The following is a 25,153-nucleotide window of genomic DNA, read 5'->3' on the forward strand; positions in this document are numbered from 1 at the left end:
TATAAAACCCTAACCCTATATATATTAAACAAAATCAGATTACACGTCGCAGTGGGATGACCATGTATTTGCTGCGCTGGGTCACATATTTTATACAGTACATGCAGCACCGACAGTCACCATTGTATACAGTTTTACCAGCAGTCATATACAAAAACACCTTACTATCTTACCGGGGGTCCCTGCACTCCCAATCCCATTGGCCCTTCAGGCCCGGGAGGCCCGATTTCTCCTTGGGGGCCCTATAATCAGGGTACATGAATACCAATAAACCAATCAATACTTCCTTATTGCATGCACTGTATAGTAGAATCATGAAGTCAGAGAATAAAACCAGGATTTGTGGTACAGTACCGTTATGCCAGTGGGGCCAACAGATCCAGGTAGCCCACCGTCTCCCTGAGGTCCCTGGAAACAAACCAGAAGAGATTGAAGCAACAAGACAGGCTCTAATAACAGTGTGGATCTCGGATTAGATCCACGACATTAGTCATCTATCGTAATTTGGCCAAAGTTTCGTCTCAATCCCAATTCCAACTAAATAGAAAAGAAAAAAGTTAACATTTAAGAAAAAATGTAATAATGTCACAATATGTAAAGAGAAAAAAGAATAAAAGAAAATCCCGACGGCTCACCTCAAAATATCAATAGTGTAAAAAACATGCAGCCATGAAAAGTAGGGCTTTGACCTAATAAGAGAAACGCCTGATTTATACTTACTGCAAGTCCCGGAAGGCCTCTTGGTCCCTCCACGCCCTGTTAAACGGATGATAATGGCCAAAGAAAACATGAAAACTACACACATGACGACATAACAAGACAAGAATAGACCCAGAAATAACACAGAAAGAGCAAGAACAAAAGACAAGAGTTCTGGCAGAGGAGATCTACGTGGTTTATGACTGTGAGAAAGAGATCCATCTACACAGTATGGGAGAAGGCCTGGCCATCGTCTCCCAGAGGCTCCCCATCCAGCGGCACAATCCAGGACAACCGAGGAATGAAGAGAGTTTTAAAACTAAGCCAAAGGGATTATGGTTTGATCTGAAGATTTACAGCCTTGTAATCCTAAAATCTGTTGAAGAATGGGGAACTCTAAGACCCTTGTGTTATTACAGGTGAATGTAGTATAGACTGCTAATATCCTGTGTGTTTGCGTGACAGATTTGTTAAAACCATGAAAGGCAATGAAATGTAACCACGACGATTTGCCTTTACCTGTGGTCCTGGTAGGCCAACACCAGCAATTCCAGCATCACCCTATAGGGGGCAGGACAACATGGATACAGTAGATCAGGGGTTTTCAAACTTTTATGACTCAGGGCACCCCTGTAAATAACTTTTTCCCTGAATTACAATGTTAATTTTTAGAATCTTACATCCTATTGGAGAAATATCTGTTTCCATCAGAACTGACTGAAAATAACGTTATACTTGACGTTTAACCACTTGAACCCCAGCATGCCTATTCTGGGGGGAAGGTTCACCAAAAATAGCCGATCTACAAGCTCACAACGCGTCACATTGTGACGCGTTGTGAGCTTGTAGATCGGCTATTTTTGGTGAAGAGAGTTGTCGTAGAAGGAAAAAGAACTCATCAAATACAGTGCAAATCAGGTCTGTTTTACTAAGCATAGTGAAGTGATATTGATGTAGTGATATTGATGAATTCCAAATATTATCAAATTATCTCGTGGCACCCCTGGACTGGCATCACGGCACCCCAGGGTGCCCCGTCACCCACTTTGAAAACCCCTGCAGTAGATGATTCAGTGAGGGATCACAAACACGCTTGACTGAACCCCATTCACCATGCAATTACAAAGATAATGATAAGTAATAGGCTTCAGTACTTGGCTTCCTTTGGGCCCGGCGGGACCCTGTGCGCCTGGCAAGCCTGGTTTTCCCTATGAAAGAACGAGCAAAAGAAACAAGAAATGGCTATGAGAAAGAAGGAAAAGAAAATCCAGAAAAGGCATGTGGTAGTCAAAACATTTTGTTTGTTTTTGCTTACATGTTTGCCAGCCTTTCCTTGTCCTGTTGGGCCGGGCTCTCCCCTCTCTCCTTTGGGTCCTGGTACAGCTACTCCATCAACCCCTACTGTGCCCACAGAGGGACAGCTGGTACAGGCATCGCCCTATCAGCACACAGTATTGTAAAATCAGCAGACAAACACGGCTTGCAACCTGTCGCACAGCAGATGCTATCGTCATGTGTGTTGTAATATTTGCCCTGTGCACCCTAAAAGCCAAACCAAAATGACATTTCTATTCATAATGTTCCAACATAATTAAATCGTTAATCGTCAAGTAAAATCTCTATGATTAATTTTGGAGGTAATAGTTATGACTGCTATGCTGATTAGCAAAACTACAACATCACTTAGTCAAAACGCAGTATTTTAATTGCGTGTTGGTAACCATTACACATAAGTACCCATGAAGTGGTTCATTACTGTAACTTAATGCTTAGCTGAATGTTGATGGACAAACTCAAATTTGATTGTTAATCCCTATCAAATGAATACAAGTGGGGAAAAAAAAGATTGACAAATGGTCAGAGAACATGACATTGTGCCTTAGAGGCAGTACAGTACATGATTTGTTGGGATGGCCCAAATGTCGCCTATTGGTGTGTTGCTGACGACATTTTTTTTCGACACCAATGCAACCTAGTTGCAATAGAGCTAAAATGCATGTTGGTCTCTGGGGCAAAGCTTTACATAAAGGTGTTTCTAATTTAGGCCTTTCTATCAGAATCAATAATGGGGCAAATTGGTAATTGTCTAGGTAAGGCGGTGACCATAATCACAATTTCGATTCAGGGTTGAGACGTGGGGTGTATCATGTCAGCGACCTCCCTGACCTTGAAATTCTCTCTCTGTACACTCTAAACAAAGCAAAAGTAGTAGCAGTAATAATAATAATAATTACACCTCTTACACTATTACAATTTTACACTATTACACTACCAGTAAGATTCCCTAAGGGCAAGAAGCGACCTCACCCCAACGGGCGAGGTCGCGCCATAGTGAACCCACTGAAGCTTGTTACTCCATATATGGAGCTACCCGAGACATCTTATCTAGGTCTCACCTAATAAACTCCATGAACCTAGAACAATCTACAGCTCCATATATGCAGCCAGCGAGGATATCTAGTGCTGACATCAGTCTGATGGTCTCTGATGTCACAAGCACGCAGCGAAGTACTATATAAAGGGTGGCCATTATGAAGTGTGATGTCACTTCCGTGAAATGGCGTGAAATGTCGCCCTCTAGGGGGTTCATGCTGGTATTGTTTTGTATTCAAATCGCCATTGGGGAATTTGCGATCACCGCATATAAGAACTGTGTTAAAAATATAAACACACCATGCTCTCGGATTGACCCAAATGGATATGAAGCATCGACTAAGGTGGAAATGTACAGATTTACCCAAAGAGTAACACAATAAACGCTAGAAACGAGTTACAACAGGCTATATCAGATATGAATGAATATCATAAACTATGCAGAACCCCCCCGCTGACAGAAACGCGCACATGGTGTGTTTATTTTTTTAACACAGTCCTTATATGCGGCGATCGCAGATTCCCCAATGGCGATTTCAATACAAAACAATACCAGCATGAACCCCCTAGAGGGCGACATTACGCACAAATGACGACATGGCTTCACTTCTCAATTACCCTTAAGCTCAAGAGGCAAGCAGAATACTCTACTCTTAGCCTATCTCCCCGACATGACCCACTGAAGATTGTTACTCCATATATGGAGCTACCCGACACATCTTGCTAACTTATCTACGTCTCACTTAATTAACTCCATCATCCTAGTCCAAATATGGCAGAGTTTATCAGGTGATAGGCCGCCCGGCCTGGCGGAGAAGATAAACTGATCTGACCCGGCAGTTCAAGCATCACTTACCTTCTCTCCCTTAAAGCCCATTACTCCATCTCGTCCAGGCTCTCCAGGCAGCCCCGGGGCTCCTACTGCTCCATCCAATCCATTGTCTCCTTGCTCTCCCTGGTCTCCCTGGCAACGGCGAGACATGATTATCATATCGTCGTTGTCGTGTGGAAACCTCGTATCTCCAAGTTTCAAATTTGTATGTTCTTTCGCAAAGTAAAGCCCTGCTTCATCGCACAAGGCCGTCACGCAAAAGTAGTGAAAACAGCAGATCTACAAGCACACAACGCCTTGCGGTGCGTGCTTGTAGATCAGCTGTTTTCACTGGTTTAAATCATTTTTAAAATGAAAAATCCAAAACGAACGGTTTTGGACATACAAGGTTTTTACCCGACGACGACGATATGCCCCGACGTTCACACTCACACACACACACACACACACGCGCGCATGCACGCATTGAATTTCAATTTCCTTTTTCTCCATTGCTTTCATCTGTAGATTCCCCTTCCAGTTCCCTTACTGTAAACTAAAGTATTATCGGCAAGTTAAGCCAGATGAGTTTGGAGGTTGTTTAAGGTAGCGTGACTCCTTTGAGGACACTTTTGTATTAAGGAGCAAAAGGATTCATTTTCCAAAAGACTTTGGGTTCAATGAGGTGGACGAGTCTTTCAAATAGCACAGTTGCTCCCTAAATTAAGGCGGAACGCCTGCTCTCCCCTGACGTAAATTAATCTGATGTGGAATGATTTTCGTACGGATATTCTCGGTCCATCAGATTGTTTAAGGTTGTCCAAGTATCCCTGAAGGCTGATGGGGATGTGAAGCAGTCTAATTTCTCTGTAGACGAGTGGGTTAAGTTATTTCATGTTATCGGGACGGTCATAAAATACAAACCAGATATAAACCATACTGTATATTCATTCACTGTTGATACTAGACGGTACATAGATTCATTCACATACTGTATATTACTTGTTAGACTGTACATACAGTATACTCTGTGTTCAACTGTTAATAGACCCACCAGTAAACGCATCAACTGCACATTTTTACAGTGTAGTTACAATAGGAAACAGATCTAGTGAAGGTATCTATTCTTAATTATCTTTAGTCTTAACTTGGTTTGGTTCTTGAATCTCACGCTTACTTCTCCTGTGTTTCATTCTCACTACTGCTATGACACCTGCATTTCCCTCTGGGGATCAACAAATGTTTATTTATGTTTTTGTTTTCTTTTCTTCTTCACACAAATTACCCCTGAGGCATCATAGTAGGACATTAAAATGGTTAAAGGTGGAATGAATTCGGCAAAGAGTATTACTTGCCCTATGTAATTAATGTACCATTGAAGGATTTTTGTAAGATGTTGCTAAGAGGAACTTACTTTCTCTCCCTGCACACCAGCAAGACCTGGAGGGCCCTGCATAATGTAAACAAAAAGCAATGCAATGAAAATATGAACATGGAATACAAACACATGCAGATCAGAGATAATCTACAAGTTCTATGCATTCCTCGATCCCTTCCGGGGAAAGCGATTGTGTCGACACAAAAGCACACACACCAGGGGGACTGATGCAGATATGAACTAAGCCAAAGGGACTGATGCAGATATGAACTAAGCCAAAGGGATTGATTAGACTTGCTGATATAATTCTGTAGTTAACAGGGAAATCCCTGTATGACCATAATTGCATAATATTGTATGTATTACAGTTGCTTTGCTCTTTGGGTAAGTTCATTGGTTGAAGTCATTTTCCAAACAAGCTAATCTGTATGACTGTAGACTACAAATAACTTTGGATCAGCATAATGTATTTTATAACACACCCAGCCTTTATTTGCCCGGGGTGAGGGGAGTGATAAGAGATGAAAAAGGAAGCCTTCCACTGTTCACAGTATGGCTGTGTACCAACAATGGAGAGGGAGGCACGCCAACAGCACGCCTTGTGTATTCAGAGCCAACTTCTCCCCACACGGTTAGATAATCCCTGTGGGATCTATAACGCTTCCTTCACCAGGGCAGTTCCTCGTTAACGGTAATGGTAATCTATTAATTTAAAGTGTTGATCAAGTGTGATTTTCTAATAGTGTAAATAAATGCTGCTATATGGGCGGAAAAACAAATTATCAAACAACATTCATTGCTATTCTCCTTAGCCAATGTCGCGCTAGGCTGCATGCATATGATACACTTGCTCTCTGCGGGATAGACTCAGTGGTATGACAAATGTCCAAGTAATCATCTATATTTATTTGTACTTATTTTTTGGATACCCGAATGATAAACAGTAAATCTGAAACTGCTTCAGTCCGAAACATGATGTCATTGCTGTTAAAGGCATAAATAAATAAATGTCCTATTTTATTCTTGTACTGTATGTCATAAGAAGAGTAGCAAAAATAGCTGTACAGTACTGAACAAGAGCTTGTGACCAAACAACTACAATGGAACACATGTTCTTTACTGAGAAGGAACAGTGTTGGATATACAAAGCATTCAGTCGACAGCGACGATATGTTAAAAATGAAGTAAATTTGACTGAAAAAAGATATGTATAAAGTAAGTCGGAACCAACAGTCTTCATATACGTTAGTCTGAACTAGCTGGACAGCGAACGTGTTCCCAACTATAACAAGACAGAACTAGAAGAAGTGCTCTTCCGAGCACATGTCTCCACCAGGCCACGCGTCCTGGTGGTGCTATAATAGGCAAATGTAAAAAGGGTGGCATGTGTTCTTCACCAATCTTAGACCGTTCATGGCGCCACCATGAGGCTGATTTGAACATTTTGTAGTGTAATTTCTTCCTTGGCCTTTTGCGAATGTGCGTGCACAATTTCATTACAATTGCACGCTGTGTTTGATTTGAGGCATTTTGTTCGAAACGGATCAATCCTGCAAAGTTTGGAGGCCAATCTTAGCCAATCAGGATGGAATATTTAATACGGGTCAGATCCGTCTTGATCATATGACTGTAGAGATACTGTGTACTGATTTGTGTTAATTGTGGGTAAAATCTGAAGGAGTAATATCCAAAAATGTGTCTTACATAAGTCGGCCTCCTGGTGGCGCTATAAAAGGCTGATGTGAAAAATGCAAGGAAATGTTTTTTTCCTTGGCCTATATGGAGTGCGCTTACAAAGTTTGAAACTGATCGGTGGAGTTATAGGTAAATCCACAAATTGGCCTGTTATAGCGCCACCATGAGGCAGTTTTGCACAAATTGGCCTCCTGGTGGTGCTAGAACAGGCCCATGTGAAAAATGTGGGGCAGAGGTTCTGAATTGGCATCCAGTGAGTGCGCTTACAAAGTTTGAAACGGATCGGTGGAGTTATAGGTAAAACCACGAATCGACCTGTTATAGCGCCACCATGAGGCTGATTTCCGAAATTTGATGTGGCATTTCTTCCTCGTCCTAGTGGGAACGTGTGTGCGTGATTGCGTGATAATTGCGCTCTGCGTTTGTGATTTGAGGCATTTTGTCCAAAATGGACCAATCTTACAAACTTTGAAAGCCAATATCAGCCAATCAGGATGGAATATGGACAATCAGACAGATCCGTGTCGATCACATGACTGTAGAGATACTGTCTACCAATTTGCGTGATTTTTGGACAAAATCTGTAGGAGTAGTGTACAGAAATGTGTTTTGCAAACATCGGCCTCATGGTGGCGCTAGAACAGGGCCATCTGAAAAATGTGGGGCAGAGGTTCTGAATTGGCATCCAGGGAGTATGTGTGCTCATTTTGGCAGCGACCGGGCCAACGGTGGCGGAGATTAGCTGGTAACAAACTCGGAGGACGGACGGACCCACGCACGGACGCACGGACAGGGGCGAAAACATACTCTCCCTCAGCCTTCGGCTGGTGGAGACAATGACCTCACCTGTTTGCCCTCAACTTCGAGCCCTGGAAGGCCGGGAGGCCCCGGGAGGCCGGGTTTGCCAGTTACTCCCTCTGGCAATTTGATGCTGGAGGGACTGCTGCCAAACTCGGAGGGCTGGCACACGCCACACTCGCCCTGGGGGAAAGGCACACGGTCAACATGGCTGTCACTCAGGGACGGACAAGCTCAAAGACACACAGGGGGATACAAGATAACTCATACCCACCTTGGCTCCCTTGGGGCCAGGTTCGCCCAGACCATGCTGCCCCTGCTCTCCCTGTGAAATAAATAAAACAGAAACAATGTACAGCAGGTGGAAATGAAATGGCAAGGAATGTGAAATGGCATCCAAATGTATAATACATAAATATTACATTTTTAATTCAGGCTGCAGAGACCACTTAAACCCACTTTTCCCCATCTACACACATACTGTGTGTGTGTGTGTGTGTGTGTGTGTGTGTGGTATTAAAGGGAAACTAGGTAACTTTAAGCCTATTTAAAGCCTACTTTAAGCCAATAAACAATTTTGGTTTATTGTTTATGTTGACATTCTTCCTTTGCAGGGACAGAAAAGTCTGTGAGGGGAGGGGGGAGCTCGACCTTTGAACTTCAAAGGGGCTGTGCACTGAGTTGATTTATTGGGCCATGCAAGTGTCAAGCTCGCTCTGTACTCATTAGGGATCTCTCTAATCAATTAAAGCATCAAAGACAACCTGTTTGATGCCTGTCAGAGAGGGGAAGGGGGAGAGTGTTTGTATGCACTAGTTTCCCTTTAAACTGACAACAAAACATATGATGTTGAATGTTGAGCACTATGAGCACCCAGATAATGTTATTATTACACTCGTGGACTCTCACCTTGCCGCCGTCCTTGCCACTGGGTCCCCTGGATCCAACTTTTCCCTGTCATATACACACACATTTAATTTTGACAGCAGAAAAAAATATATAAAACGGTCACATTCAAAGAGATAGTTTCGCAACTTTCGCCATCAGCTACATTACTACCTGTACTCATGGAAAAGGCGGAAAATAAGTTTATCTGAATACACGAGTTAAAGCTGCAATCCTGCAAGCTGCAAACTTTTTTTGGGGTCCTACACACGGGTTATCCCAGGTTGTCCGTGCGAGCGCCACAATTTCAACTGCCGAGCAAATACAGAAATCCTGTTTGGGAGTAGAAGAGCAAGAACGGACACCCACTACAAACACAGTTGTGTTAGTTGTATCGAATTGACATAATCTACCATACAGATTGGTCAAAATCAATGTCTTATTCACACACGCAAAAAATATGGATTGCAGCTTTAATAAAAGTAACAATGGATGGGATCATTTTAATTGTAAACGCTCATGCCACAGCGAGGTGCACCCTGCAGGGAGATGTCCCCTGATGCTTCTGCTTTTAGCTGGTTCTGCTACCTTAGCGTTTTACTAATAAGACACCCGCTGAGCAGCCTCCCTGCAGCAGAGCCTGATAGGGGCCTAACATTAGTCTACCACTGTGATTACGTCCCTCATGGGTTCCCCGTTTAAAAACCATATCCAGCATCCCACTGGGTGAGGCCCGCACACCTGAACACTTGTTAATCTCTTACCGATGCCCCCCTGCCCTCCCCCCGTGCTGTGCTGTTACAGATACTTACCCTTTCTCCTTTGGGGCCGGCGAATCCATGCGGTCCAATCTCTCCCTGCATAGTGGCAAAAAAACAGATCCATCACCAACCATCCATCATCTGTATATATCAACACCATTATCATCCCTCCACAGGCAAACAACACTGCAATGCAAACAAATGCGTGGCCGATGGTTTCCAAACTAAATACATCAAGCTCTTTCATCACCTGGGCTGTTTCATTCTTTTCCCTTGTTTTAGATTAAACCTGAATCCTTCCCCTCCGCTTGTTATCAGTACCTCTTGGCCAGGCTCATTACATCTGTTTCTTCTCTAACAAGACACTCACCAGTTCACCTTTCTGTCCCACACCAGGCTCCCCCTTCTCCCCTTTTAGAATCAGGTTTTGAGACTCCACGGGACCATTGATGAGGTTGGCCGGGAGCTCTCCAAGGGTGGGGCACACAGCACACGCTTCTCCCTAGAGCATGTGAGACAAATGAGGCTGAAGTCACAGAGGATCTGCAAATCATTCATACTCTTGTTTACAGTTGGTTCACCGGCCTCAGATAGCATCAAAGATAACAAGGAGTAATTCATTTTCAATGAGAGGCGGGCGATTATTTGGGACGCGCAGAGGAGTTGAGGGACGTAGAGGCGAGCAGGCACGGTCCCGAGAAATCCCACATGCTTGTTTAATGCATGCACTCGACTCGCGGGCAGCAAGGGCTAGATGGTGGTCATCTTTGAACAGTTTACTCGCTGCGTGATCCCTGCTGATCCAAGCGAGAACGCCTACATCACTCTGTCCGTCTGGAAGGCGCTTAATGCCTAATTCGTGCTCGCACAACAAAAATAGCGAATAATAAACGACAAACTCACAGCGTGTCACACGGCGACAAGCTTGTCGATCGGTTATTTTCTATACGGGTAGGACATCATTGTACAACCAAGTATAAATTAGGCTTAATGCCAACATAAGTACAGTACTTGATTGACTTTCAAACAGGCACTCATCAAAACCCACATATGTAACTATACCTGTATCTGCTACTACAACCCATTTACAAATACATTCACAAATGCTGTTCGACCAGTGCAACAAAATACCAGAGTCAGACACGCAGACACACTAATTAAGTGCTGAATGAGGCTATCGGGATAGTGTACACTGTGCAAGAAGTTGTTGATCCTTGAGTCTTAGAGGAAAGCCAAGCTAACCTTTTCGCCTTTGGAACCATCTGATCCTCGCTCTCCCTGCCAAAACACAAACACAGACGCCAAATTAGTCCCCACATACCGTGCTGTGTGTGTGTGTGTGTGTGTGTGTGTGTGTGTGTGTGTGTGTGTGTGTGTGTGTGTGTGTGTGTGTGTGTGTGTGTGTGCGTGCGTGCGTGTGCGTGTGCGTGTCTGTGTGCTTTGAGGTGCATCGGCCTAATGTGCCACACGAAAGATATTAATCATGCAATATAAACAGCACATACTTCATCTCTCTCTCTCTCTCACACACACACACACACACACACACACACACACACACACACACACACACACACATTGAAGAAGAAGGATGGTACCCTCAAGTGCGTCAGTGTTGTGCATGCCGCGCATACACATGTCCTAGTATTATCTGCTCCTGCATGTCAGGTGAAGGTTATTTTAGCTGGTTTAACTGCATCTACCACGGATACATTGACAATGCTAATGTTTCAAAAAATATCAATGTATGGGAATGTACTGTATACACTATATACTGTACTATGTCATGCTTCCAGAAATATTAACACAAAAAGGAATGTAATCTAACAGCTCCATACCTTCTTCCCATCTCCTCCTTCAAGGCCCTGATGAAGAGACAGGAGATGGGGTGTGGAAAGAGAGGGTAGAAATGAAGTTGAGAGGTACGTCAAGAGGCAGGGAACAAGTACACTATGGTATCTCTCATCTCTCTCCCTAGCTCTGTCTTTCATTCCCTCTCTCACACACACACACACACACACACACACACACACACACACACACACACACACACACGAACACATACACTAACGCAGTCACACACACACTCGTTCTCTCCCCGCACTTGTCTTCTTAACCAGGTATGACAGATGGATTCTGGCACGATCGGAAATCGTTGCACACCAGAATCTCATAAGGCGTTGCGAGATGTATGCTTTCTCAGAGACGGAGAAATCATTTCCCCATCCCCTCCTATGGGGGGGTAACTGGAGAACAAGGCAGAATGACTGCAAAAAATACACACATTTAAGCCCAGTGGGTTCTTGCACATGGGAGAGAGAGAGAGAGAGAGAGAGAGAGAGAGAGAGAGAGAGAGAGAGAGAGAGAGAGAGAGAGAGAGAGAGATTTAGACATTATATTGACAGAATAAAGCGACCCATGCCTTGGAGACTACACACTTGCAGAGGTTGTCTCATGGTGTCTACCTTTGTGCTGCTGCCAACAAAATTGTTGTAAGGGTTAAAAAGCAAGTCATGACAAAGGGAGGAGAAGAAAAAAAGTCCCTCGCTACAGAATGAGTAAGTACTCTAAACAAATACACACATTAATTTGAGCAAGTGCTCAAGTATCGCTACTCTGCTGTAAATTCATACCACATCCATTATTTGGCACTGAAATGTTTAGCAAGTCACCCTGGGGAGTTTCCGCTGATGCTGCAGAATGCAAGGCAGTTGGAGGTCTGAATTATCAGGGCACACCTGACCTGAACTTTTAAACGTGTCTAATAGTAATGTGCATGCTGTGTTTTTTTTTTTTTTACTTTCTTCACTGTCTCAATGTTGTTTACAGTTTCCCAAACAGTCGGGACTCATTTGTGGGTCACAGATCAATTTTTATGGGTCATGACTTGAAAATCCCATTTTCTTTTCCTACATTAAAAAAAACATACAGTATATTTGGGTCTTGAGCTTAAACGTTTGGGAACCACTGATTTACAGTGTTCAGCATGTAGGCTGCTGTGAAACGGCACAGAGGTCTCTCACACATATTCCGCAACCTCTCTGTGAACTGAAAATAATCTGTTATTATCATTATGGTTATTATTACTACAAACATTTTGTCACTCATGCCACTGATTCATGACAAGTCGTATACTCACAGCTGGCCCTCTCTCTCCGATCCCTGGTACTCCAGGCTCTCCCTTAGGTCCCGGTTTGCCCTGAAGAGCCACTGTGTTGCCAAGATCTGCGGGCAGCACGGGGCACACCTCACATGGGTCTCCCTGGGGCACAGACACAAGTCACACCTACAGTATACTGTATGTGTGTGCATGCGAGTGTATGTGTGTGTGCGCGCGTGTGTTTGTGTTTGTGTGTGTGTGTGTGTGTGTGTGTGTGTGTGTGTGTGTGTGTGTGTGTGTGTGTGTGTGTGTGTGTGTGTGTGTGTGTGTGTGTGTGTGTCTTCAGTTACTATTATCTATCTTTGCTGTTGGGCAGAAACCTCTATCTTCATATTCTTTTTTTTTTTTCTCGTAAATTAATGCCTTACGTGATCATACTACAGCATCACACAAACGTATCAAAAGTAGCAGAGCTTGTCTGCTACTTTACCGTGTGTCAATTTGAATCCTGAAAAGTAACAGTTTTGGACAGAAGAGGTTTCCACCCGACAGAGACGATTCAGTTCCCAGATAGGTTTACATCTGTGTGCTCATGTTGTGACAGACAGTCTTCTTTCAGTGATCAGCATTGTAGGAAGACTGTCACAACATGAGCACACAGGTAAACACACAAGAACACAGGCAAATACAAATAGAATACTATGGGTAGACACTCACAGGACGGACTTACAGTACATACTGTACACTGTATTATGCCTTGGGACAAACAGGTCCATTGATTCCAGCATTAACACTACAGGTAGCAAGAAGTTAATGTTACCTTCTCTCCTTTATGGCCTCCTGGTCCCCTGGGTCCCTGGAAATACAGCAGCACAATCCCATTCAAACCACAGATGGATGCATCGAGGTAACAGTCTGGTACTTAGGCTATGTCTGAGTTGATGTTGTTGTTATTTTTTGTATTTTAGTTTTTATATGGAACTATTGTGTCTGAAATATCTATCTATCTATCTATCTATCTATTTATAATGTATGGTTTTCATTCATTGGCTCTTAGCCAGGAAGCTCCTACACTAAATGCAAGCCGCCAGAACCGCGGAAAAACAGTGAAGCTGCCCTCGCCTGGTGGTCAAATCGGGGATTGCAAGACTTCCCCATTTAAAACCAATACTGCGGATGCATCTACCATTTGAAACCCTAGTGCGCCTGCTCGATGCTCAAGTCTTCGGCATCAAAATGTGGTGCTCTAATAAAGTAAATTGTGGAAGTAGAGTGTTTTTTTTTCTCTGGTGCTTCATGTGCTGGTGAGCAACTTTCATTGAAATGAATAGGAGGGGGCGGGGCCATCCGCTCTCTAGATATATTATAACTCTATGACTAAATGTCGACCATTGTTTACTCACCGGATCTCCTGATGTTCCATCTTTCCCTGGAATTCCCGGGTCCCCCTATGAATAAAGAAAGCAAAAGCAAAGACTCAGGTATATGTATTGTTATAGTCAACACTTAAACCCTACACTTAAACCCCCGATCGATACCTGGTCCACTGCTTTTTTCCCTTTACAGCAACTATCTTCCACAAAAAGAGCCGATCTGCAAGCCCACGAGACACTGTGAGCTTGTATACCGTATCAACTATTTTGGCTTAATGTTTGCCCCAGAATAGAGATGTTAGGGTTCATGTGGTTAACCACTTGACAAAGCAGTAGTGTACACTCCATCCGGTGACTAATAGAAAACAGCCAATCTACAAGTTCACAAGCAAGCTTGTAGATTTATTTTCATTACATCTTTTTATTTGGGGCATTTTGGGGAATTTCTTTCATACATTTTCACCTACTGTATATCATGTCCAAAATAGGCATTAGGTACATTATATTGAAAGTGGGTAAATATACAGTAGACTATCAACTGACTATCAACATTCTGCGTTGCTGCAGGAAAGGGCTGCTATACTCTGAGACCTGAGATTGGATAACGAGCACAATAACAAATGGATGATCATTTGTTTATCACTGGTCAAAATGCCAATGAGTACAGTAGATACACTTAACTGTTCAACCCCACCAAGGGAACATACCTGGTCCCCTCAACACCAAATCTCTTATCACCGAATGTTATGACATACTCAAAATAGGGATGCTAGGGTTCATGTAGCCGCAAATTGCAACACTAGATTTTATTTTAATCGGATGAATCTAGGGTTGCAATACCTCCCATAGGCAGCCAATGCATCAAAACAGTTTTTTGCTATCTGATTGTATTAAACAGCGTCAAACTCACCAATATTGGGGCTGTATGGAAAGCTTGGAGTATCCTCTTTCTATCTGCAAAGTGTTTGTTTCATAAAAATAAACCGTAGACATGTTAGGAGCTACTTTCTATCAAGAAATTGGCTTCAGGTGATTATTTTTTCTAAGTGCTGGAGTTTGGAAGCGCTTGTGGGAAGTCACTCAGCGGTCCTGTGTACCACCTGGTTCTAAATGTCACATAATGCAGGAGGCAACGGGACGCTGCGTAATAGAAGACGAGCGCTTCCGAAGTTCAACACTTAGAAAATAAACCATGTCTGCTCGGATTTCTTGACAGAAAGTAGCTCATAACATGTCTACGATGGAGTTTTATGAAAGAAACTCTTTGCAGATAGAAAGAGGATACTCTAAGCTTTCCATACAGCCACAATATTGGTGAGTTTGACGATGTTTAATACAATCAGATAACAAAAAACTGTTTTGATGCATTGGCTGCCTATGGGAGGTATTGCAACCCTAGATTCATCCGATTAAAATAAAATCTAGTGTTGCAATTTGCGGCTAGGGTTCATCTGGTTAACAATAACTTTGATTTGACTTTGACAAGATTAACATTAAGTTCAACTGTCCCAATGAGGGAACGTGAAGCCTCACTATTTGTCTTATATCAGCGTATATATAATTATTAAAACAGCAAACCAATACAACGTAATCCTACCGTGGCTCCGTCTGTACCAGGTTTACCATCAAGGCCCTGTGGTGGAAAAAGTACAGGAATACTTCACTACACATGGTCAATGCGTGGATTGCAATTGAGAGCTACCTGCCAGCTACGTCAAAGTCTATTCTTAATCCACCGTTCGCACGTAAAGCAGACATTAAACATTAAAAAGCTTGTTGGGTTCAGCATAGGGTAACGACAGCCGAAACAAGGAGTCTGCGCCTGTCAGATACAACTCCATCCTCCTGGAATGCAAAATCCACTTGGAGAACTTTTTGAACAAACCAAGACAGTCTCCGAGAACATTTCGATAAGACAAACTTTGAGGAGGTCGACAAACATTACAATAAAACATCAGTGCATCCAATTCACCGCATAGCTGTGCGACCCATGCTTTTGCAAAAAAATTGACACTCACTGGTGGGCCTGGTTTTCCAACTCCGGTTGGCCCTGGGAGTCCTGGCTTCCCTGGCTCTCCTGCCAGGCCTTCTGGGCCCACACCACCAGAGGTACCCTGGCAAAAGGCGAGTTCAGAGAAAGGCCACATTTAAAAGCAAAGTTGAAACAGTAAAAACTGTTGTTGTTCTCAAACCAAGGAACCCCAAAATGATATTTATTTGGGTGCGGACCCCCTTGTACACGATGTCCAAAACCGTTCGTTTCGTATTTATCATTTTTTAAAAAATGATTTAAAATAGTAAAAATAGCAGATCTACAAGCACACAACGCCTCGCACAGTGAGGCGTTGTGTGCTTGTGGATCTGCTATTTTCACTAGTTATGTGCGACATTGTATGATGAAACAGGGCTTTACTTTACAACAAAAAACGTACAAATTTGAAACTTGGAGATACAAGGTTTCTGCCCGACAGAGACGGAATGTTTTGTGCCAGGGACCCCCCCCCAGAAGAGAACATTTATGTTAAAAAATGCAAAATTATTCAAACAAAAGTGTTCAAAAATAGCAGAAATACAATCTCGCAGTGAGCTTGAATATCTGCTATTTTTGAGAACCACTGTTCTAAATCCTAAGAGTTTTGTGAAAAACTGTTGCTATGCGGCTAAAATGTAATGGTTTTAATGGCTTAATTGAATGTTTAAATGTTTAATGTTTAACAAGTTGTTACTGGGGTTTCCCAGACTCACACACCTTCTGTCCCTTGGGGCCAACGACACAGACGGACCCCGCTCGACCCTGAGGAACGGAGACAAGACAGATGGAGAAGTGACAGCATAAGTGCGGGGGGCGCTGACATCATCACTGTAACTATGTTTTCGGCAGAAAACTATTTAAAAAATGGCAGCTGTTCAGGCATTAAGAAAAAAATAAATCTTTTCTTGGAACTAATTGATTTAATAAGTGATTCTTGCTTCTAATACATTATACAAAATATTGAATAAAATACAATTATCATGCTTGACAAACCTTTACAAATTCCAATCAATTTGAAAAATGTTCAGGTCAAGTGACATCCAGTATAATATCAAAACATATACACAGTAGATATTATTTGATTCATCAAAAAAGTAACACGTAAGAATGAGAACAATCTCTATGAAAATAATCGATAGTTGCATCCCCTGTCTAATCATTAAACCAATATTTTCAAACTCCCGGAGTTGAGTCACGTCCTTGCATACATATTCACGATGTCAGATGGTTGGCTGGCTCAAAAAAAAAGAAAAGATTCATCCACCCTACCAAATCCATCTGTCCCAGACTTTCTCTACAAGCATTGTCTCAGGGTATGTTCCGTGCGTGTGTGTGTGCGCAGGGGCGTCACACCAAATTCTGGGCCCTGGGTACAAGGGTTCACTGCGGGCCCCCCATGAATGTTACCTATTGGAAAAATTGCAGATATACAAGCTCACAGCGCGGCACCGAGTGCCGCGCTGCGAGCTTGTAGATCTGCTATTTTTGAAAAATTGTGAAAATGTGTGCAAGAAACCTATGTTTCCTTATCAGTGGTGCTCAAACGTTTTCATGTTAAGGACCCCCAAGATGATATGAATTTGGCCACGGACCCCCATCTCAAAATATTTAGTTCCAGGGACCCCCCCCCCCCGGAAGCAAAATTTGAGTTACAAATGTCTGCTTAAAAAATACATATATTCAAAGATTTGCACACATTTTCACGACTTTTCAAAAAAATAGCAGATCTACAAGCTTGTATAGCTTGTATATCTGCTATTTTTCAATAGCTAAAGTTACCAGGGCCCCTCTTGGGCCCTGGTAACTCAGTCCCACTTTCCTACCCCTTGTGACGCCCCTGTGTGTGCGCGGCTGCGCGCGTGTGTGCGTGAGCCTGACGCCTAGACCTGGGGTGAATCTCAGGAGTGTTTTGGCGTTATAATTCGTCCCGTAAAACTTGTCATGCGTCTACAGGATCACTAGGCTGAACAGGGGCAGATTAAAAGGTTTAAGTCATGGTGAATAGGCCCCTGCCTCTGTGAGAGACGAACGGAACAGTCAATGAGGCAGCATTGATTGCGCAGGCTTTGTTGCTCTAGCCTAATCTAACAGGCATTAGGTCGACTTAGCGCCGAGGGAGAGCGGGAGGGGAGACGGTGGAGAATTGATATCAATGGGAGCCGGGGCTTAAACAGTAATACTGTATAAGTCTGCAGAACACCCACTCTTAGCCCTGTAAAAGGAAGTATTTTACATGACGTGTGTGTGTGCGCGCGCGTGTGTGTGATATTTGTTTGTCGTTTCACCTCATCAGCATTTAATTGACGTAAAAAATAAATACATTTATATGGTTCAATTCACACTCAAAAGGATGAAGTGTTTTATTCACACATCTCACAGAACCATTTACGTACCGTTTCACCAACTAATTACCCTGAATTTCCCAGCAAAGATCAATAAAGGTTAATCTTATCTCATCAAAAGTGTCAGAAGAAGAGAGATAGAGAGAGAGAGAGAGAGGAAGATGAGAAGGTCACTCACAGCCTTCCCAGGTGTTCCGGACAGACCCTGTGGACCCATCTCTCCTTTTTGTCCTTGGTCTCCCTGGACACACACACACACACACACACACACACACACACACACACACACACACACACACACACACACACACACACACACACACACACACAGACACACACACAGACACACACAGTAAGGTCTGAGTTACACTTATTGCACCCATTAAGGGTATGGCACAACAACAATAGCTGATTGTTTGATTGCTGATTGCTATTTCCAGATCGCAACGCCCGTCCCACAACCTTGTATGTCCAAAAGTTATTATTTTTATTAAAAATATTTAAAATAGTGAAAATAGATGATCTCCAAGCACACAACACCTAGCGTAGATCTGCTATTTTCACTACTTTTGTTCAACACTCTTGTATGATGAAGTGGGCTTTAAAGGTGATACACCATGCATTTAAAAAGTATTTATGTCATATTGTTTATGTCCCAAAAACGTTTTTCAAAAGGTTTGAGGCTAAATTACCACTCCTGAATAGAGAGCCTCTCTCATTTTTGAATGGCACTCAGAGCATTTCAGCTGCAGTACCACCTTTGGCCTGAACTGCGCCACCCCCCCCCCCCCCCCCCCAAAAAAAACTTTTTGATTTTTTTTTGAGAACCTGTGGGATACTTTTAACCTTCGCCTTCTCAAAACCAGAGAAAGACACAACGGTCAGAAATGGGACTTTGTGAGGATAGAATGTGCTAGTGGGACCCCAAAAAAAGGTTTTAAAATAGGAAAAGTTAAATTTCATGGTGTATCACCTTTAATTTATGAAAACAAACATACAAATGTAAAAGTTGGAGATACAAGGTTTCTGCCTGACAGTGAAGATGTACAGTATAGTTAATTTATGCCCTTAACCACTTAAACCCCATATTGTTGACAGGAGTCCCTCAGGGCTCTATACTGGTGTAGACTTTTCTGTTATTGCAGAGGAGAGCCTTTTGACGTCAAGTTTACAACAATGTTTTAAGAAAGCTCTCCCAAACAATACAGATTTGGGTTTTTAAGTGGTTAAGACGAGAAGAGGTCAGAACGTGATAATACAGTAAGTTCACATTATTATCCTCACGATTCCTCAGGTCATCACAGACACACATGCAAATATACACACAACGCACACACACACACAAATACAAGTGTGCACACAAACATTTGTGCGCACTCATGCATGCCAGCACTCGTGCCCAGTCTGCCCACGCACACACACAATATGATTACACACAAGGGATGGGACGATACGCGATATTATCGTTTATCGTGATAAAAAACACTCACGATAATCGTATCGCGGAGATTTAATTTATCGTGTTATCGTCCTCCGTCATGCACTGGGATCAATTCACCTTTTATTTGCCGAGCTGCATATCCGGTACCACTTAAACCCTCTATAATTGGTAAAAGGTACTTATAATATACAAACTCGATACAGTCTTTTTTTCAATGTCTATCAAATGTCTTTGCCAAAAAATAGCTGATCTACAAGCTCACAACGCGTCACAACGCGTCACAACGCGTCACAACGTGGCGCGTTGTGAACTTGTAGATCGGCTATTTTTTGGGCAAATGTTCCGCCCCAGCATAATGGATTTTGATTATCGTGCTAATATCGTCAATCGCGATTTCTTTTGTCACAATAATCGTGATGTGAAATTTTCATATCGTCCAATCCCTATTACACACAAACTTTCTGTTGTTGGTTGCCTTCACCTTGTAGCCTGTTACCTCTCCCCAGTTAGCCACGGTTGCCTGTGGAGAGAATGGAATGAAGACAAGGCCAGATCAATGACCTGACTCTACAGAGACATCACCTCCACACCGCCGGAGCATACTAAGTAACACATTGACCAGCCTGCAGTCAGCCTGCACGGCCGGGCCATCGGACCCCCATCTGCTCATTAGCTCGCGAATACGCCCACGTGCACACGCACGCACGCACGCACGCACGCACACACACACACACACACACACACACAGAGCACGTGTTTTTGTTACACCCACTCTCATATCAATGTATAATCATGTGCATGCAGTATACAGAAGACTATGTACTGTATACAAACAAATGACATGCAGTAAAACGCACGCACACACACACACACACACACACACACACACACACACACACACACACACACACACACACACACACACACACACACACACACACACACACACACAGCACACACACACACACACACACACACACACCTACAGTACATTCACACAGGGTTTATTAAAATACTAAACCGGGGGGGATTGTACAGCAGTGCCAGCGATCCAAGTACAAACAGCAGGTGCAGGTTTAGGAGCTGCACCTGAGAAGCAGAACATTTGACACTCACCGGCTCGCCTTTCTCGCCCTTCAGGCCCTGGGGTCCCTGCGTGCACTAAAGTCAGAGACACTTGGTTGGCATGTAGTGAGACCAAGAACTTAGTGCCAAAATAGTCTGCCTCAAATCCAGCAGCATGCCAAATGATAATAATAAAAAGAAGTATATCGCCGTTGTCGGGTGGAAACCTTGTATATCCAAAACCGTTCGTTTTGTATTTATCATTTTAAAAATGAACTAAACTAGTGAAAACAGCCGATCTACAAGCACACAACGCCTCACGGTGCGAGGCGTTGTGTGCTTGTAGATCTGCTGTTTTCACTACTTTTGTGAGACTGTATGATGAAGCAGGGCTTTACTTACAAATTTGAAACTTGGTTTCTGCCCGACAGTGACGATATATATATATATATATATATATTATATATATATATATATATATATATACAAAGTTAACTGAACGCTCCAGGTTTTAATGTGCGTGGTTCGTGTGATCAACGTGATGGAGAATCTACTTACTGAACCTGAATGAGAGCCAGCACAGTCAGCGCCCTGAGATGGATAGAGACAAGAGAAAAAGAATAATCGCTTATTAGGGAAGTACAATCAATGAGCCGCAAAAGACTTCACATTTGTTAGCTGTGGGATTTTGGTACAGGGCCAGCGTTGTATTACACCAGGCCAATGTTGTTCAAAGTGGGGGTCGCCGTCCCCAGCGCGGCCACCAGGGGGTGCCACGGGGGCCAATTGAAAAGGAGAGGAAAATGAAGTAAATACATACAAAATCATTAAAAAAGTACATTATTCATGGGTTGCATTTGTTGTCCTAAACGGCCATGTTGAGGACCAACATAGGTGTTTCTATTTGTCTGATTGGCACAGAACTAATGTTCTACGCCAATCAGAACAACTGTGTTGGTCCTCAACGTGGCCGGTGTAGGACTACAAATGCAACCCATTTTATTTCAATTCATAATATTATTGTGCAAGTCTAACCACTTATCTATCTATAAATGCGACAAATCTCTGTCTGTTTGTTTGTAATCCGCGTATCTCGAGAACCGTTCATCCCACCGGCTTCAGATTCGGTACGCGCGTTCCCCGCCGCCGCGCGGAGTGCAGTGCCGGGCCTCGACCCGACCCGACTCGCGGTTTTCCGAAACCGGCGCGAAACGTTCGGAATCTCCTTATGCGGAGCTGATTGTTGACATCAGGCTGTTCCGGAGGAAATCTGCACAAGCGCTGACTCATTGTGACATCACTTCATAAAAGTCTCTGACATCACGTACGCCACATAAGTCAACAAAAAATCTCTGTGAATGTGTATGTATGTATGTAATCCGCGTATCTCGAGAACCGTTCTTCCCACCGGCACGCGCGTTCTCCAGATATGGGCATAAAATGAATGCCCGAATGCGGAGATGATGTCTGACATCAGAGTTTTCCGCAACCGGTACTGTGTGTGCAGAGATCTCTATATATGGGCATAAGGGGACAAAGGCAAACAGATGGTTAAAACGGGTCCTATGACAATAGGTATATTGGGGTTTGCATTAAAGGGTGGGGACAAAGGCAAACAGATGGTCAAAACGTGTCCTTTGACAACAGGTATATTGGGGTTTGCATTCATGGGGTCCGCTCCAAAAAAGAAAAGAAAAGAGACAAAGACAAACATAAGACAAGCAACAAAGCGTGGGACTGGGAGGATGACTTGAATGATGCAGATTTAAGCAGGCTGTGTATTCTGCTTAAAGAAGAAACAAACAAAAAGTGACAGAGATCTCATATATGGGCATAAAATGGACGCAGATAAACAGATATCTCCATATACGGGCATAAAGGGACACAGACAGACAGATACAGAGATCTCCATATATGGGCATAAAATGGACGCAAATAGACAGATATCTCCATATATGGGCATATATGGGCATAAAATGGACCCAGAACTATATCTGCAGTGATCTCCATATATGGACATAAAATGGACGCCGACAGACAGACAGATACAGATATCTCCATATATGGGCATAAATGGACACAAGCAAACAGATGGTCAAAACGGGTCCTATGACAACAGGTATAATGGGGTTTGCATTAAAAGGCGGGGCATTCATTCCCTATTTACATCGTTCGCGAGTTGGCCTGGTCGCCGACTAGACGCTGGGCCGCCCCAGCTTCTAGTTTCCATAATGGCCTTCATAAAGATTAGCAAAATATTTTAAAATGTGTAAGAAAATAGAGAAAATAGTATATCTACAAACTTGTAGATCACCTACAGTATTTTAGTGTTGTTTTCCTCTTTCTTTGATTGTTTGTTTTGAAGCATATGGCTGCAAAGTGCAAATGCATAGCCAGAGGCAAGTTCGGGAATACCCGCACTAGAGTGGTGTCATCGGCATGTGGTTGGGTGTTTCTTTGTTTAACTGTGGACTGAAGCCCTAAGCATGTCTGGACTCACATGGTGAGGTTGTGCATTCCACCAGTCTGAGAACACACACATGCACGGACGGACGCGCACACACACACTTCTGCTCACCCACATGTGTGTCCATGCACTTGTGTGTCCATGTAGAGTATCTATGACTAATTGTTCAGACTGGTAACCCAAATTCTATTTTTGGCCTATCCGTTTTGGAATCAGATTGGTTTTGAACCACAATCCTAGGTGTGTCCCGTGTGATCCAAATATGATGTCTAAATATCGTCAGTGTCGGGCAAAAACCTTGTATCTCCAAGTTTCAAATGTGTACTTTTTGTTTTTGTTAAGTAAAGCCCTGCTTCATCATACAAGACTGTCGCACAAAACTAGTGAAAATATCAGCTCTAGATGCACACAACGCCTCGTGATGCAAGGCGTTGTGTGCTTGTAGATGGTCTATTTTCACTATTTTAAATCGTTTTTAAAATAACAAAAAAGGTTTTGGACATACAAGGTTTCCACCCGACAACAACGATATGTCTCGGTCTGAACAAGCCTGTCATAAGCATTGCCGTATGACAGTGTTGCTCGCCCCCAAAAAACGCGGATCTACACGCTTGCAATGCCTGTTGGGTCATGGCATTGCCACAGCAAGGGCCAGCGCAGAATAGGCAGACGATGCCCGAATACACAAATCTAATCACTTGCAAAGAACAGATCCAAATATTAATGGGATTTGCCTGCAGGCTGATTGAAGCTTATAAAGGTAGGGTAAGTGATTTCATTCAATTCAAATAATAACACAATGGGTCTATGTTCTGATAGTACTAGTTATTATAGAGTGTTTGGTCCATATTTGGACTTCATCCTTATCCCCTGTGAGGGTTGCTCCACCAAAACTGTTGGGTGACATGTTTTCCTCCAATCAGGATAGAGTGGGCACACCAAGGCCCGTCCCCACTCGATTATGATTGGAGGAAGGCACCCGCCTGTCATCTACATGAAAAGTGAAACTGAAATCACTTACCCTACCTTTAAGTATCTGTATGTTCTTGGCTCACCTGCTCGCCTTTATCCCCTTTCGGTCCAGGATGTCCGCCGTAGCCGCCCAGATTCACCTGCTGCAAACAGAAACACAAACCTCAGCGACGCTCCGCATTTGACGGGAAAAAACAGCAAGACAGAAAGCTGTGGGAGTAACCATCAGCGATGCTTACGTTTGGTTCTCTACTGAGAAGAACACAACCAGCACACTACGGAAAGAGAAAGAAAGAGAAAGAGAGAGAAAGAGAGAAAAGGAGGGAGAAAGGGAGAGGCAAACACATTATTGACGGTAAATTCAATAAGTGTATCCGTGTGACGCACTGTCTAGGACAAGGGTCTTCAACAGGGGGTCCGGGACACCTAGGGGGTCTTCAGAGATACTAGCCTATAGGGGGTCCTCCAAATCTTTGTGTGATTGAAACTTTTTTCTCCTTTTTTATATTAACCACGTGAACCCTAAAGTCCTTATTCTGAGAACTTTAGACAAAAATAGCCGATCTACAAGCTCACAACGCCGTTGTGAGCTTGTAGATCGTCTATTTTTGGCAAAGAGGTTTGGTGTAGAGGAGAAAAAAAGCAGACTAAGTACAGAGTGAAAGGTCAACTTTATTAAGTATTGACAGTTCAAGTGGTGAAATATCTGAAAACACAAATTGATATGAATCCAAAATACACTAATGTTCCATGCCAATCAGAACTCCTGTGTTGGTCCTCAACATGGCCGGTGTAGGACTACAAATGCAACCAATGAATAGCCAGTTCATGAAGGAACTGAATGACACGTTGTAGTTCCTCTGCCTGCCATAGAGTGGCACTGTTATACCAACTGAACTGTGATCTCTACATGCTGTTTGTGAAGGAGGGGAGGTTGGGTAAAAAAACGTGTCTGAGATTC

At 43.2% G+C, this 25,153-nt stretch overlaps 1 protein-coding gene across 1 annotated transcript in view; it reads right to left on the reverse strand.

The window, feature by feature from the left end:
• col16a1 (collagen, type XVI, alpha 1) overlaps nt 1-25,153 on the reverse strand; it is a 153,210-nt gene that overhangs the window by 50,060 nt on the left and 77,997 nt on the right. Inside the window, exons 9-34 of the mRNA XM_080735516.1 lie at nt 24,432-24,467; nt 24,276-24,335; nt 21,312-21,344; nt 20,805-20,849; nt 20,170-20,208; nt 18,426-18,488; nt 16,623-16,667; nt 15,892-15,987; nt 15,471-15,506; nt 13,904-13,948; nt 13,321-13,356; nt 12,540-12,662; nt 11,239-11,265; nt 10,643-10,678; nt 9,771-9,902; nt 8,664-8,708; nt 8,029-8,079; nt 7,803-7,937; nt 5,298-5,333; nt 3,929-4,036; nt 2,015-2,137; nt 1,854-1,907; nt 1,219-1,260; nt 721-756; nt 355-408; nt 174-242 (exon numbers count right to left, since the gene is read on the reverse strand). Of these exons, the coding sequence (XP_080591642.1) occupies nt 174-242; nt 355-408; nt 721-756; nt 1,219-1,260; nt 1,854-1,907; nt 2,015-2,137; nt 3,929-4,036; nt 5,298-5,333; nt 7,803-7,937; nt 8,029-8,079; nt 8,664-8,708; nt 9,771-9,902; nt 10,643-10,678; nt 11,239-11,265; nt 12,540-12,662; nt 13,321-13,356; nt 13,904-13,948; nt 15,471-15,506; nt 15,892-15,987; nt 16,623-16,667; nt 18,426-18,488; nt 20,170-20,208; nt 20,805-20,849; nt 21,312-21,344; nt 24,276-24,335; nt 24,432-24,467 (1,605 nt within the window). The remainder of the gene's footprint in view (nt 1-173; nt 243-354; nt 409-720; nt 757-1,218; nt 1,261-1,853; nt 1,908-2,014; nt 2,138-3,928; nt 4,037-5,297; nt 5,334-7,802; nt 7,938-8,028; nt 8,080-8,663; nt 8,709-9,770; nt 9,903-10,642; nt 10,679-11,238; nt 11,266-12,539; nt 12,663-13,320; nt 13,357-13,903; nt 13,949-15,470; nt 15,507-15,891; nt 15,988-16,622; nt 16,668-18,425; nt 18,489-20,169; nt 20,209-20,804; nt 20,850-21,311; nt 21,345-24,275; nt 24,336-24,431; nt 24,468-25,153) is intronic.

The sequence above is a fragment of the Nannobrachium achirus genome (assembly GCF_963921795.1).
Source record: "Nannobrachium achirus genome assembly, chromosome: 10".
NCBI lineage: Eukaryota > Metazoa > Chordata > Actinopteri > Myctophiformes > Myctophidae > Nannobrachium > Nannobrachium achirus.